General features: G+C 39.7%; 1 protein-coding gene and 1 non-coding gene across 3 annotated transcripts in view; one reads left to right on the top strand and one right to left on the bottom strand.

Moving 5' to 3' along the window:
* The first annotated feature begins 8,316 nt into the window (after nt 1-8,316).
* Nucleotides 8,317-15,882, top strand: part of LOC121380104 — a 20,489-nt gene continuing 12,923 nt past the window's right edge. For both annotated transcript variants that reach the window (XM_041508866.1, XM_041508867.1), the window contains exons 1-2: nt 8,317-8,441; nt 12,589-13,770. In XM_041508866.1, coding sequence (XP_041364800.1) covers nt 12,719-13,770 — 1,052 coding nt within the window. In that variant the 5' untranslated portion in view covers nt 8,317-8,441; nt 12,589-12,718. The remainder of the gene's footprint in view (nt 8,442-12,588; nt 13,771-15,882) is intronic.
* On the bottom strand, nt 9,742-9,812 carry Trnag-gcc. Its single transcript has one exon. It is a non-coding gene; the product is annotated as a tRNA-Gly (tRNA).

The raw sequence follows: 15,882 nt of genomic DNA on the forward strand, positions 1-15,882 counted from the left end.
AAGTTGCTGGGACTGAGAAAAAACCCCAGACAGAGAATAGTGGGTGCAATCACACAATGACGGTGATGTATTGATTAAAGCCATCGGAAATAAAGCTGGAAGGTCTTGGGTCTGGTAGTGTCAGGGATGGGGGCTCTGATATCACTACCTTACAGTCATGTTATATGTTAGAAATTGTGCATAATAATGTACAATGTATATACATGTATGTGTGTATGTGTGTGTGTGTGTGTGTGTGTGTGTGTGTGTGTGTATGTGTGTGTGTGTGTGTGTTTGTGTGTATGTGTATGTGTATGTGTGTGTGTGTGTTTGTATATATATATATATATATATATATATATATATATATATATATATATATCTATCTATATATCTATATACATACATACATACATACATACATACATACATACATACATACACACACATGTATATAAATTGTATATATACATACATTACACTAGTAATAATGAATTTTCATACATAAAAAATGAAGATTTCTGCGGTTAACAGAAAAGGAAGAAGGAGAGATAGAAAGAAAAAGAGATTGAATTTAAATATTAAATTTTAAAATAAAGAATAGCACATTTTGTATTAGTATGCCATGTCTATGGGGATAATATTAAATGATATCTGCTCTGGGGTCGTACCTGGATTATTTATGTCCATGGAGACGCCCATCAACAAACGTGGCCTGTTTAGCAGGTCGAGCGCTCGTGAACAATAATTAACTGCTACCATCTTTTTCTATCACATAACATTTGATCTAACGTTGGACACAAACACCAGTCGATCGCGCGCCCTTCTGAACTTACCTCTGGTTACTAACAATGATTCACTTCGCACACAATACCACATAATAGTATATGTCGTCATGGAAGTGCGTATTGTTTATCTGTTGCTGTGTATGGGTATAGATAAAGAGAATATGACGCTTGAGATATTATATTTATCTTAAGCGAAAGCTAGGAATACTCATTAATAACAATTCTAAATAGGTGAAGTATGCTGAAAGTTGAAATTGCCTTATTTATGTTACTTATCCAAATGGTTCTGTTATGCTTCACAAACACACACACACACACACACACACACACACACACACACACACACACACACAGACACAGAGTAAATATTTATAAATAAATAAATAAAATAAAATAAAATAAAATAAATAAAATACCCCTAAAAAGAACAACAAAATAATATAACAACAATCAAACTAAAAAATAACAACAATAAACAAACAAAAACAACACAAAAACAACCCCTCACCAGCAACAAAACAAAAATACAATTAAAAAACAACCCCCCCCCCTAAAAAAAAAACCCCCAAAAAACCCCACCCCAAACAAAACAACAACAACAAAAAAAACCCCCAAAAAACCCCAAAACCCCCCAACAACAACATTAACCACAACCAAAAACTTTAGTTTGATTTTGCCAATGATCAGAATATAAACCATGGACAACGTAACCAGTGTAACCAATGAAGGCAAGAAATGAAAATGTCACGAGAGACCACAATACAAAAGGTGATACATTGACATATAATGTGCTATTCGAATCAAACATAAACATTATTACACGAAGTGACATCAGCATATATATATAGAAAACAAGTGCGACGTTCACCGAGTTCAGCGGCAGTGGATTTAATATCCAACGTTCCAGGATACACATACATAAATATAGCCATGTTTACACACCACTCGCTGACAATGACGGCTTTGCGTCCATATAGTTGTGGTCAATTTGCATAAGTCATGCGTAAAATCGTCATTTATAAATACAATACTGATCGACATTAGAGTAGCACAACCAGAAGATTACATACATTTGTGTTTGTGTATGTAGGTGGGGTTGGATTGTTTTTATTGTGTGTGTTTGTGTGTATGTGTGTGTGTGTGTCTGTCTGTTTGTGTGTGTGTCTGTGTGTGTGTGTGCGTGTGTGTGTGCGCGTGTGTGTGCGTGTGTGTGTGTGTGTGTTTGTGTGTGTGTTTTGAGTTTTGTTTGTTTTCTTTTTTTTTACTTTTATTCATATTGGTATTTATTTTAAACACACACACACACACAGGCAGACAGACAGACCGACACACACACACGGGCAGACAGACAGACCGACACACACACACGGGCAGACAGACACACACCGACACACACACACACACAGTCAGACAGACACACACAGACACACACACTCACACACAGTCAGACAGACACTCACACAGGCAGACAGACACACACATACACGCACACATACACGCACAGGGAAAGTGAGACGCACACACAGAGAGAAACACACATACATACACTCACCCACGCACGCACACACGCAATCACACATATAAACACACAGACATGTACACACACACACACACGTATACACGCACGCAACTTCAAGTCGCGAATCGCTGTAAGTAGCATGATTCATAGTAGTGGACATTTTTTATCATATAATCCATTGTTGGGGTGTCGTTAAAAATTCATTCATTCATTCATCCATTCATTCATTCATTCATTCATTCATTCATTCATTTCATTCATTCATTCATTCATTCAACCATGCATCCATCCATCCATCCATCCATGAATTTATTCATTCATTCATTCATTCATTCATTCATCCATTCATTCATTCATTCATTCATTCATTCATTCATTCATTCAACCATCCATCCATCCATCCATGAATTTATTCATTCATTCATTCATTCATTCATTCATTCATCCATTCATTCATTCATTCATTCATTGGCCTATGGATCTATCATCATGAATCATCGTGAATAACTATATACAAACACTTAATACTATGTACGTACAAGTGTATTAGGTGATGCGTTTCATTTGTTGGTCAGCACATCAGTGTTGCTCAATATTGATTCAACGTCTTTTGTAGCTCCGAAAGATAAATAAACAAACATCTATTCAGTGGTTATGCGATTTAAAATCTGGGTGAGTGCGTATTCACCATTCAGATGTGTCAATCAGAAGGTATAAACATGTTTTTTTACATTTATGTCGTCCTGTTTTTAAATATATTTTAATAGTTAAAGTAAAGACGCACTATTCAAATAGTGTTTATAAATATAGACATGAGTATAAATCGCAATGATCCTGTTTTAATCTATAACATGGCTAAACGATTAAAACGTAGAGATTAAACAAAATGAATGAACTAACAACAAATTGTTTCAACGAAAGCCTGGCTCATTTTCATTTTTCATTTTCATTTCAACTTATATTTTCGTGCTTATAATCCAATTAAGGCTCAATCACGATGTCCTGGGCACACACCTCAGCTATCTGGACTGTCTGTGAGTTAGTTGTTAGTGGTTAGTAGTTAGTAGTTCGTCTATTCGGACACGTATTACATAACAGTGTAAATTGTTTACCCCTTTTAATGATATATGTATGTATTATAATTTAAAGGGACATTCGTGAGTTTATTGTAAGATGTTTCCGACTAATAAAATAGTTCTACGATTAAACTTACATATTTAATATATTTTCTTGTTCAGAATATCAGTGTCTGTATATTCAATGTGTTTCTGGTCGTCTTAATATTTGTAAGAAGCCCAAACTGGATTGTGTTTTCAAATAATTTCGTACGTACGAAAAAAAAAATCTTTTAGGAAATAAAATTTAATTTAACCTAGTACAAATATCAGAACGACCAGAAACACGTTTAATATACAGCCACTAATATTTTATGCAGAAAAATATATTTGATATGTAATTGCAATCGTTAAAAAAAGTCTCTGTTAGTCGATAACATCTTAAAAATTGCAGCAAACTCAAGAATGTTCTTTTGTGTTTGTAATGCCTATGAACTGTATGTTTACGGCTAATAAAGTATGCATGGATAATTATATATAAGGAACAAACCAGGACGACCCAAAGATGAACCCCAATTAATAGCCGTGTTTATGCATGTTTATTCATTCTCTTTAACTTCGGATTGTACTTATAAATCCAGATAAGGTTCAAGCACGTTGTCCTGGACACATCTAAAGTATCTGGGCGGTTTGTCCAGGACTGTGAGTTAGAGGTTAGTTGTTAGTTATTAGAGGTTAGTGAGAGGTTAGTGAGAGAGAAGTGTGGTGTACGTGTACGCTTGGTGTGTCAACAGTATAAGTTGTTAAAAACTTAGAGTATTCTGACATGCGCCTGTACCACTTAAGGTTTCAGGCATTTAACTTGTTAAAATTCGTTCTGAATGGCAGCCGGTATCAAGGAAGGAAGGAAATGTTTTATTTAACGACGCACTCAACACATTTTATTTACGGTTATTATGGCGTCAGACATATGGTTAAGGACCACACGGATATTGAGAGAGGAAACCCGCTGTCGCCACTTCATGGGCTACTCTTTTCGATTAGCAGCAAGGGATCTTTTATATGCACCATCAAAACAGACAAGATAGTACATACCATGGACTTTGCTAAACCAGTTGTGCAGCACTGGCTGGAACGAGAGATAGCCCAATGGGCCCACCGACGGAAGTCGACCCTAGATCGATCGCGCATCAGGCGAATGCTGTACCACTGAGCTACGTCAGCCCCCCCCCCCCCCCCCCCCCCCCCACACACACACCCTCCGGTATAGAGATGCTTAACATTATGCCACCGAGGCCGATTACCCTTGTAACACGTGGGGACCCTTTTTAGGGAGTTTCTTTAAACTAAAATTTGACTATATTATCTCTTGCAACCAGTTAGTTCTAATCTTAATTATGCCCCAGCATTTTGTCTTCACCACTTTATTAAAGGGACAGTCCTAAGTTTACAACCATTGTAAAATGTTTCCGACCAATAGAGCCTTTTCGATGACGTAACATACAAATTAAATACATTTTCTTATTTAAAATATCAGTGTCTGTATTTGCAAGGTGTTTGTTGTTATCCTAATAGTCCAAACCGGATTTTACCTCCCAATAATTTCTTACGTACGAAACAATATCTATCACGAATTAAAGTAAAAACTGAGTGCTACAAACATTAGTATACGACCACAAACACATTCGATATACAGACACTGGTGTTCTAAACAAGAAAATGTATTTAGTATGAAATAGTAGTCGCCAACAAGACTCTGTTTTCGCAAACATCTTACAATGGCTGCAAACTCAGGACAGTCCCTTTAAAAATGTGACTTAATCTACCATATATAATTTGATGGTAGTTTAAAAAAACAACTTTATATGATTTTTAAAAAAAAAGTGATTTGGGTTGGTATGAGTTTGAAACTTAATAATCAGGGGTTTTTGTGAGTTTATTATTTAGTATATAGTTATATGTCAATTCGTCGGTTCCCTTTTGACGCGAACGGACTGCTTTACCAATGGCATGCGTCTTAGAACAATACGAGTTATTTCCCTTCCATTGGTCGCATGATAATATAGTACTATTGAAACGTGCTAGAACCTCTTTTGGATATAGGGAGCGAGATGTAACTAAAGCGGTAGCGTGTCCGCATGTGAAGCGATCGGTCATCGGATCGATCCTTCTCAGTGGACCGATTTGCAGTTTGTGCTATTCTCCGTTCCAACCAGTGGTCCACAACTGGTTCATCAAAGGCCGTGGTATGTGCTGTCCTGTCTGTGGGAAAGTGCATATAAAAGACCCCTTGCTTCTTATCGAAAAGAGTAGCCTATGTGGCGGCAGCGGGTTTCCTCTAAAGAAATATGTCAAAATGATCAAGATAAAAATCAATGTGCTCTAGAGGCACAAACTTTATTGTTGGATATAGGCACGTAAATAAAGTAAGAGTACTATTAAAGGCATACTGTCACAGATTTAAGGACCTTATTTCTCAAAAAAACTATAATAAATGATAATTACATTGATTTTTGGAAACCAAATTTAGCTATCGCATCACCATAACTGAACCATGATGGAGTGAAATCCATGCCAACCCTCTTGGCAATATTAGTTTTTGAATTATGGACCATTGCCATAATTCAATAATTTTTACAAAATATCATAAGTAAGTGGAGTATGGTGGTTAAATAGATGGTTGAATAAAGTACATTTAGGGACAAATCAAATTTATATTTGTTTAGGTAATACTTTGTTAGGCCATTTAATAGGTCAGTGGTCTGTGACAATATGCCTTTAATACACGTGCATGCACATATTATGCAATTTTAGTTTGGATTTGTGGTGTGGCGAACAATAGGACCAGCAGTTATGACCTAACCTCATTTCTGCCTCCTACGTAATTTGGTTTATAACAGTAATATTTACCTCCCTAGACCAATGAACAGTTTGTTTCCCAACACCGGCCTCGGTGGTGTCGTGGTTAAGTCATCAGACATAAGGCTGGTAGGTACAGGGTTCTCAGCCCGGTACCGGCTCTCGAGTTTTAACGACTCAATGGGTAGCTGTAACACCACTATACTCTCTTCTCTCTCTCTCTCACTAACCACTAACCACTAACAAGTAACTCAATGTCCTGGACATACAACCCATATATATAATACATTTCCTTACACTGGTTATCCTTGAATGTATACATGTAGTTTATATTCACAGCTATGTAATATAGGTCGCCGAGTATATTGTATGAATATAGAAGAGGGCCTCGGTAGTTGTCAAACTTGTGCCCAATTCTTTTGTTCTTTGTACAATAAAATATGTTTGCAATCAATCAAACCCAGATAACTGAGATGTGTACCAAGACAGCGTGCTTGAACCTTAATTTGATATAAGCACGACAATAAGTTGAAATGAAAATGAATGTTTGTTAACATGTCAAGTTAAAACGTTTGTTTTGTCTAACGACAACACTAGAGCACATTGATTTATTAATCATAAGCTATATAGTCTTAGAGAGGAATTCCGGCATTTGTAACTCATTAATTTGCAAGTGTTACTATTATTTTGTTTAAGGAAATAAAATATACTGGTTACAAACGATAAAACATATCTACAAGCTGTTTAACATAAGCAATTCCAAAAGCTAAAATTTGAAATATGAGGGCAACAGAAAAGGAATTAAACTGTTGACGACTTATATTACATTATATTTATTAAAAATGCAAAAATAACACTAGACTGTAATAATTTACACATTAAAGAGATAATGATAAATAATAATAATAATAATAATAATAATAATGTACAGTAAAGTACTTTTAGAAGGAACACGCTTACATGAGTGGCCGTTAGATACCATTTATCTCACAACGAGTTGTTTTAAAATGTATCTAACGATCGAAAGCGAGTTTGATACATTTTTAAACGAGTTGCGAGGTAAATGGTATCCAACGGACATGAATGTATTATTCTATTTCTTCCATATCCTCAAAAACCATGTTTTAAGCAAATTTTAAGATATTTTTCGACTAAAAGTTATTTATTTATATATAAACACACACACACACACACACTACAAACACACACGCATACACACACAGATGCACACACACACAGATGCACACACACACAGATGCACACACACACACACACACACACACACACACACACACACACACACATACACTACAAACACAGACATATACAAATATACCCATACACATTTATAAACATATACAATGTACATATATGCATATGCATATGTATGTGTATGTGTGTGTGTATGTGTATGTGTATGTGTGTGTGTGTGTGTGTGTATGTGTATGTGTATGTGTGTATGTGTATGTGTATGTGTATGTGTATGTGTATGTGTATGTGTATGCGTATGTATATGATATATGATATATTATACGATAGTTTATATACACTATTAACAATTTTGCTAACCTTTGCCCACTTTGCTCATTGGCCTCTTTCTCGTTCCAGCCCGTGCATCACGACTGGTATATCAAAGTCTGTGGCATGTGCTACCCTTTGCATGATTGTACACATCAAATATCCTTGCTATTAATGGGGAAAATGTAGCGGGTTTCCTCTCCTAGTACAAATGTCAAAAATACCAATAGCCGATGATTAATAAATCAATGTGCTCTAGTGTTGTCGTTAAAGAAAACAAATAAACTTTGCCCATTAAGTTTGTTTATATATGTATATATATATATATATAATCCAGTTATAAATGCTTAGAAAATGTACACCTGTTATGCTTAATCCTTCATATTATTTCTTGTAAATCCGTCTGGCATTTTAGTGAAGGCTATCAAGTGTTTTGCGAATTGCTCACCCGACTTACACAGCTTTTGCGGTAAAGCTTGTTTCGGTGCCATAATGCCGTCTCGAATACCCGGACATATTTATACAAGCGGGTCGCAAAACCAACACTCACGAACCGTAACCGCCAGTCAAAAATCAGTCTGCACGCGGTAGTTAGGTGAAACAATATGGCCACCTATACCTGTACTTTCGTATTTGTATTGGACACGGTTATAAATTAAAGCTGGTTTGTGTGTTGTTTGTAATGAGACACCGATGTGCGTTTAGTAAGGGACCCCGGAAAAGGTACGTTTGTAGTATCGTTGATATGTGCACATGTATGTTTTACGATAAAGTAAACAAAACTGTCATTAGCGTAGACACGAATGTATATGGGGGTGGGGAGGGGGGGGGGGGGGGGGGCATCTACATTAGGGGGCAACCACACTGTCTGTGCGACAGGAAAATATAAAAGTTGGTGGATACAAAGGAGGTGTGCCATTTCACCCCGACCCACCTCGGTTACGCCCGTGAAACGCGTGCATATGAAACGAATTACGCAATAGATTTATTTCCGTGTACATTTTATGCTGGTAAATTCCGCCATTCCCCCCCCCCCCCACCCCCCACCCCAACACCCCGCAACAGTTTTTATCCCCCCGTCTAGCTCGAGTCACCTCCAGCGCTCCCCTTATTATATATTGATATTCCCCTACATATCAATATCAATAAGGGGAGGGCTAGAGGGACTCGAGCTACCCTCTGTCTGTCTGGAGAAAAACGAAGAAACAAGAATGTCATTTTATTAATATACATATTTATTGCTTCCCATTTTGTAGTGAATTATTTTTGTCTGTTATCTAGTGACACATTAAACCAGGGCCGTGCCTTGATCAAAATCCTAGGGGTGTGTGTGGGGGGGGGGGGGGGGGGGGGGCACTAGTTTTTATTTAAAAAATTAAACACTATACAAATTAAACCCTGAGATGTGTATGCTATATTCTGGAGTAAAAAAAAAAATTAAAAAAAAGAAGTCAGATTCTCAGGGGGCAACTGTCCCCCCCTGCCCCCCAGAGGATACGGCCCTGTACACAATTTAATAGAAAGGCCGCGGCACAAAGAAAGAAAAGGTTAGGAAGGAAATGTTTTATTTAACGACGCACTCAACACATTTTATTTACGGTTATATGGCGTCGAACATATGGTTACGGACCACACACATATTGAGAGAGGAACCCCACTGTCGCCACTTCATGGGTTACTCTTTTCGATTAGCAGCAAAGGATCTTTTATATGCACCGTCCGACAGACAGGATAGCACATCCACGGCCTTTGGTATACCAGTCGTGGTGCACTGGCTGGAACAGAAGAAAGAAAAGGGTTAACAGAAGAAAGAAAAGGGTTAACAGAAGAAATCGGTGATATAAGTTCTCAATATTTTTATATTAAAATGAAAATATAAATGTGCATCGACCGGGAATCGAACCCGGGTCAACCGCATGGCAGGAGCGTATTTATTTTCATTAAAAACTTGAACATGTGACATACATTGCACATATAAATAAATAAAATGCATATTTAATGTCTATAATTAAAGGACAAAATGTGCATCGACCGGGAATTGAACCCGGGTCACCCGCGTGGCAGGCGAGTATTCTACCACTAGACCACCGATGCTTCACATTATTATTCTTTTAATTTTATTTTGTCGACCCTACAGTTACTCACTCAAGTAATTAATATTGCACTACATTACTGTACTTCCGGTAGGTGACACTAGCCCTCCAGCAGACACTTGCAAAACTGTAGTGTTCCAGGGCCGGTAGTATCATGAGCGTCCACATGGGGTGTGGTTAGATAGCAAGTGGGTGGCGGGGGGCGGTCGCTTGCCCATCACCTGGATCTAGATCTGATTTTTTTTTAATGTTTTAATATTTTGTTTACATATTTTCGTCAGTTAAAGCATATCTGTAACAGTAACATTATGTTAGCTTTACATTTTTTAAATATTCGAATTTAGCAACACATTTGCTATTATTAAATTATTTGTTGAAATTAGGAAATTGCAAAATAGGACGTCACGTTTTCACATTTTCCCAAGGAGCATGTCCCGAATTCCTCTGGACGTGGAGTATGGTGGTTATGTAGATAAAGTACATTTAGGGACAAATCAAATAATGTTTGTTAAGGTAATACTTTGTTAGACCATTAAATAGGTCAGTGGTCTGTGACAATATGCCTTTAAGTAGTTTCATGTAGATTCCCCTTAAAAAAATGGCCTGTATCCGCGCCTGCTATCATTACAGTGAAGGGGGCGGGATTTAGCTCAGTTGATTGAGTGCTCGCCTGGGGTGCTTGCGTCGCAAGATCGAACCACCTCGGTGGATCCATTCAGTGGATTAGGGGTTTTCTCGTTCCAACCAGTACACCACGACTGGTCAAATGCCGTGCACTCTCATGACTACGAATCACAAGTTCCAAATGTCTGACATCCAATAGCCAATAATTATCTAGTGGTGTCGTTAAACAAAACAAACTTTAAAACTGTGATGGAATGGGTGTAGGCCTGTAGTAAAGCGCACGCTTGACGGGCGGTCGATCTGGGATCGATCCCCGTCGGTGGGCTTATTGGGCTATTTCTCGTTCCAGCTAATGCACCACGACCGGTATATCAAAGGCCGTGATATGTGCTATCCCATGTTACTAATGGACAAATATAGCGGGTTACCTCGCTAAGACAACGCCATAATTACCAAGTATTCGATATACAATAGCCTGTGATTAATAAATCAATGTGCTCAAGTGATGTTAAAAAAAAAAAAAAAAAAAAAAAAAAAAAAATAAAAACAAAAACCCCCACCTAACTTTAACTTTAACTTTGGTGAGAGAAAATAAAATTGCCAACCATTATAATAGCTAATCAAAAACGAAATCCCTTCAAAGAGAAGGACTTGACCAATCTCATATACTTGTTACGTCCCAGCAATATAAGTAGTGCCTGGGGACACTATATCCGATATAATAATAAAACGATTTATATTTACATCCAAGTATTACGCCAGTTAAGCTAATTATATACCCATTATATATGAATGATATTTCATGTTTTTTGTCAAATATGATTTATATCTCATCGAGTGAAGTTTGCAATCATATCTCACGAGTCGCGCTTGCGTAAGGAGTGTGATATGATTTCAAACTTCACGAGATAAGATATAAATCATATTTGACAAAAAACATGAAATTTTCTATTTATTATATAACTTTTGGCAATTTACCTTTATTTATAAAATGCCAGCAGAAAAATAGTTCCGGCTTTCTTACAGTGAAGATAACACTTTCTACAGTGACAATAACACATTTTAGAGTGAAATAGTGAAATTGTCACTCTAAAATGTGTTATAAAGAAAGAAATGTTTTATTTAGCGACGCACTCAACACATTTTATTTACGGTTATATGGCGTCAGACACATGGTTAAGGACCACACAGATTCTGAGAGGAAACCCGCTGTCGCCACTACATGAGCTACTCTTTCCGATTAGCAGTAAGGGATCTTTTATTTGCGCTTCCCACAGGTAGGATAGCACAAACCATGACCTTTATTGAACCAGATATGGATAACTGGTCGGAGCAAGTGGTTTACACCTACCCATTGAGCCTTGCGGAGCACTCACTCAGGGTTTGGAGTCGGTATCTGGATTAAAATCCCATGCCTCGACTGGGATCCGAACCCATTACCTACCAGCCTGTAGACCGATGGCCTAACCACGACGCCACCGAGGCCGGTCCTAAAATGTGTTATCGTCACTGAGTGCTTGATAACACTTTTATTTCACTAATATTTTAAGATATTACACTTATATATATATATATATATATATATATATATATATATATATATATATATATATATATATATATAATTATGCGGACTAGATGAATTTTAATATTTTCAGTTATAGACAAAACAATTAACCTATTGGGACGGAACTATTTTAACGTTTGCAGTAGTTAGACCAGCAAAGGAATGTTAGACCTGTTTTAAATCAAACGAAAGCCTACTAGGTAGGTACTGTGTGCGCGTCATAATTTCGCCTCCAACTTGGAGTGAGTTTAAAGGCTCGCTGGGGTGATGTAACTGTAACGACAATTCACAGACTTCTCACCACTAAGCACTAATAACTAACCATTAATAAAATATCCTGGACAGACCGCCTAGATAGCTGACGTGTGTGGCCAGGGCCTCGTTCCACAAAGGGATCTTAGCGCTAAGATTACCTTAAGTGTATATGTTGGTGTGCAGTTACGGTGATCTTAGGGCTAAGATCGCTTCGTGGAACGGGGCCCAGGACAACATCATTGAACCTTAACTCGATTCATGTTAAAATGGAATGAAATGAAGAAAAAGAAAACAATAGTAACTAATATAATTCTGTCTTATTTTCACACAGCGTTGGTCGATTAATGTTTTTTCATTGTACAATGAGCAACGATTTCACCACCAGCAGCAGCAGAACCACCACCAACAACAACAACAACCATAAGAACATATATAATTCAGTTTGATTTAACAACGCTGACATGCCTGTTGTCAAAGAGAAGCCTCTTCTCTTCAACCCGTGCTCCAGGGTGTGTAAAGAAGGTTACTGCAATGCCAGAATCCTTGTGTGTTTCGGAGTTCCACTTCTACCTCCATCAGCAATACTCCTCGGCATCGCATTTGGAAGCCAGGCACAACTGGGTCTTTTCCACATAGCTGGTCTGGTTCTGACGTCCATATCCGTCACGTGCATTGTGCTAGCTATAGCAATATGTTCGTGGCAGAGACGCGGAAGACGACGGCTGTTAAAACTGAAACAACTGGACGCCGAGAGACAGGAGATCCTCAAGAAGGACCAGCAAACCACTGATCGCCAGACAAACGGAACGAACGGTTCGTCGAGCTCTAAAAGTCGTCACGCCCGCAAGCAGAACAGCGTTAACATAAACGAAGGCAAGCATGGTATGAAGAAGTCGAGAAAGGACAAGACGAAACGGCGCCCGAAGGGGACGAAGCTTCCACCCGTGAAGGAGGAGGATCGAATCCGGGGGGAGGAAGCTCCTCGCAAGACTCACTACAGAAGCAAGTCTGACGGGAAGACGAAGTACACGTCGTCAGACAAAGACAGTTCGAAACCGCCTATGTTAAAACTACGTGGCGAGGACGATTACGACTTCGGAGAACTGTTCGGGCCTAGGAGACACCTACGGCGGAGGCGGGTGTTGTCGAAGAAGGACAGGTTCGTGGACTACGACAGCGACAGCAGCAGCCAGGCGGGGCCCGTCAGGAGGGTCCACAGGAGAACCAAGTCGGAGAGCAGGGAACAGTTTGAGGCCTCGCTAGCCAATAACCCTGAACCAAGCCAAGAGAGAAATTCCAATTTCAGAGAGAAACTGTTGCAACACATGGGACTGTCCGGCGTTGTTGGGGACAGTAATGACGTGTTTCCGTGGTCCCTGCAACAAGCTAGACAGCGGTCAAAGTCCATGTCGGAATGCGGGGACAGTGACAAGGATTCGCAGACGACATATTCTGAGTTTAGTTTTGATATAGATACACCCAGAGAGGACAAGGCTGTGACTAAATATAACAGGTGAGTTAGTGCATTTCGAGTGTAAACAATGTATACATGTGTGTGCCATTTGTTCACGAGCTAGTACGTGCGCATGTGTGCATATGTGTGTATATATGGATTTCTGTTTCAGTCGGTGTTGTTGTTTACGTCATTGTAATTTTTATGATTAGTATAGAAGTAAAAAAAAAACAAAAAAAAACAGTTCTAGCCAAATAAAAAGAAGCAATCGTTCTTCCAAAAAGTTTAGCATCTTTATGTTAAAACCGGCCTCGGTGGCGTCGTGGTAGGCCATCGGTCTACAGGCTGGTAGGTACTGGGTTCGGATCCCAGTCGAGGCATGGGATTTTTAATCCAGATACCGACTCCAAACCCTGAGTGAGTGCTCCGCAAGGCTCAGTGGGCAGATGTAAACCACTTGCACCGACCAGTGTTCCATAACTGGTTCAACAAAGGCCATGGTTTGTGCTATCCTGCCTGTGGGAAGCGCAAATAAAAGATCCCTTGCTGCTGATCGGAAGAGTAGCCCATGTAGTGGCGACAGCGGGTTTCCTCTCAAAATCTGTGTGGTCCTTAACTATACTAAAACGCAAAAGAAACGCAGGTCCTGAAAATGCGAAAGAATTGCACTTTGTAAAGCAGTATCTTTGGTGGAATTGAACCTCAACTGTGTTAAAGGACATGGCACACACCCACACCGCAGTCTCACCTGCGTGTCAATTTCATTACCTGTGTGACGTCACGAATTCTCAAAACACGTTGTTTGCACGTGCTGGATCATCCGTATCATGAATCCAGTGCAAACACACTCATTGAAATGCTTATAAAGCCTACACACCTGGATTTAATCGCATAAATTCAATTTGAGTAGTGACAGACAACAGAATCACATTTTAAAAAATGCCGCGACTGACGCAACTCCAGCGAGATATGGCCATCGGGATGTTGCAAGCCGGACAGACCCGTACTGCTGTAGCCAGACAATTGGGATGTCATGTTTTTCGACAATCGCACGCCTTTCTCAACGTCACCAAATCACTGGATCTGTGAACGATCGACCACGCACCGGCCGCCCGAGGGTGACAACCGCAGCCCCTAGACCGGTACATCCGGGTGACCCCCTTAGGAATCGGATGCTGCCAGCAGCTAACACCGCTCACCCAGGTGCGTGGTCCACGTGGTCCAGTGTCCGCCGATACAGTCCGACGCCGTCTGAGGGCAGCAGGACTCCGTAACCGCCGTCCTTATGTGGGACCAATATTGACCCCCTCGGCACCGCCAACAACGTCAACAGTGGGCGCAACAACATCAAAGATGGCGACGTGGCCAGTGGCAACAAGTTCTGTTTACTGATGAGAGCCGTTACAATCTTTCCAACGCTGATGGCCGAATCCGAGTATGGCGACGTCGACATGAACGTTACTCCGACTGCTGCGTTGCGTTGCAGGCCGACCGATGGGGCGGGGGTAGTGTGATGGTGTGGGGTGGGTTTCTCATTCAACCACAGAACACAACTTCATGTGTTCAGACAACGCGTTAATGCCGCCGTGTACCAAAATGACGTCATCAACAATCACGTCGTTCCCTTCTTTGCCGCTCACCCACGTGTGCGCTTGCTGCAGCAAGACAATGCCAGGCCGCACACTGCCAGGGCAAACACAGGCGTTGCTGGCTCAGCACAACATCCCAACGTTGCCGTGGCCAGCCTTATCTCGGACATGGCGCCTATCGAACACGTCTGGGATGAAATCGGACGTCGCCTTCAGGCTCGCGGACAACCTCAGAATATGCAGGCGCTGGAGGCAGCATTGGTCCATGAATGGAACTCACTCCCTCAGGCATTCTTTCAACGGCTTGTCAACTCAATGAGAAGACGTTGCACTGCCTGTTTGAATGCCCAGGGTGGTCACACGCGATACTGACTTTGACAATGCTACAGGTCGTCTCTTTCACATTTTTAACATGGACCCCCACCCTACTTTATGACATGAAACAATAGCCAAAAAGGAATTCAATCAAAAATTTCCAACACCAATGTGTGCCGAATTGGTGTAGCTCCAAAATAAATGTTGAAATCTTCATTTCGTTTTGTTTTTTTAATATTTTATATCCAATTTAATGAGAACCTGCGTT

Source organism: Gigantopelta aegis, chromosome 8 (assembly GCF_016097555.1).
Source record: "Gigantopelta aegis isolate Gae_Host chromosome 8, Gae_host_genome, whole genome shotgun sequence".
Taxonomy (NCBI): domain Eukaryota; kingdom Metazoa; phylum Mollusca; class Gastropoda; order Neomphalida; family Peltospiridae; genus Gigantopelta; species Gigantopelta aegis.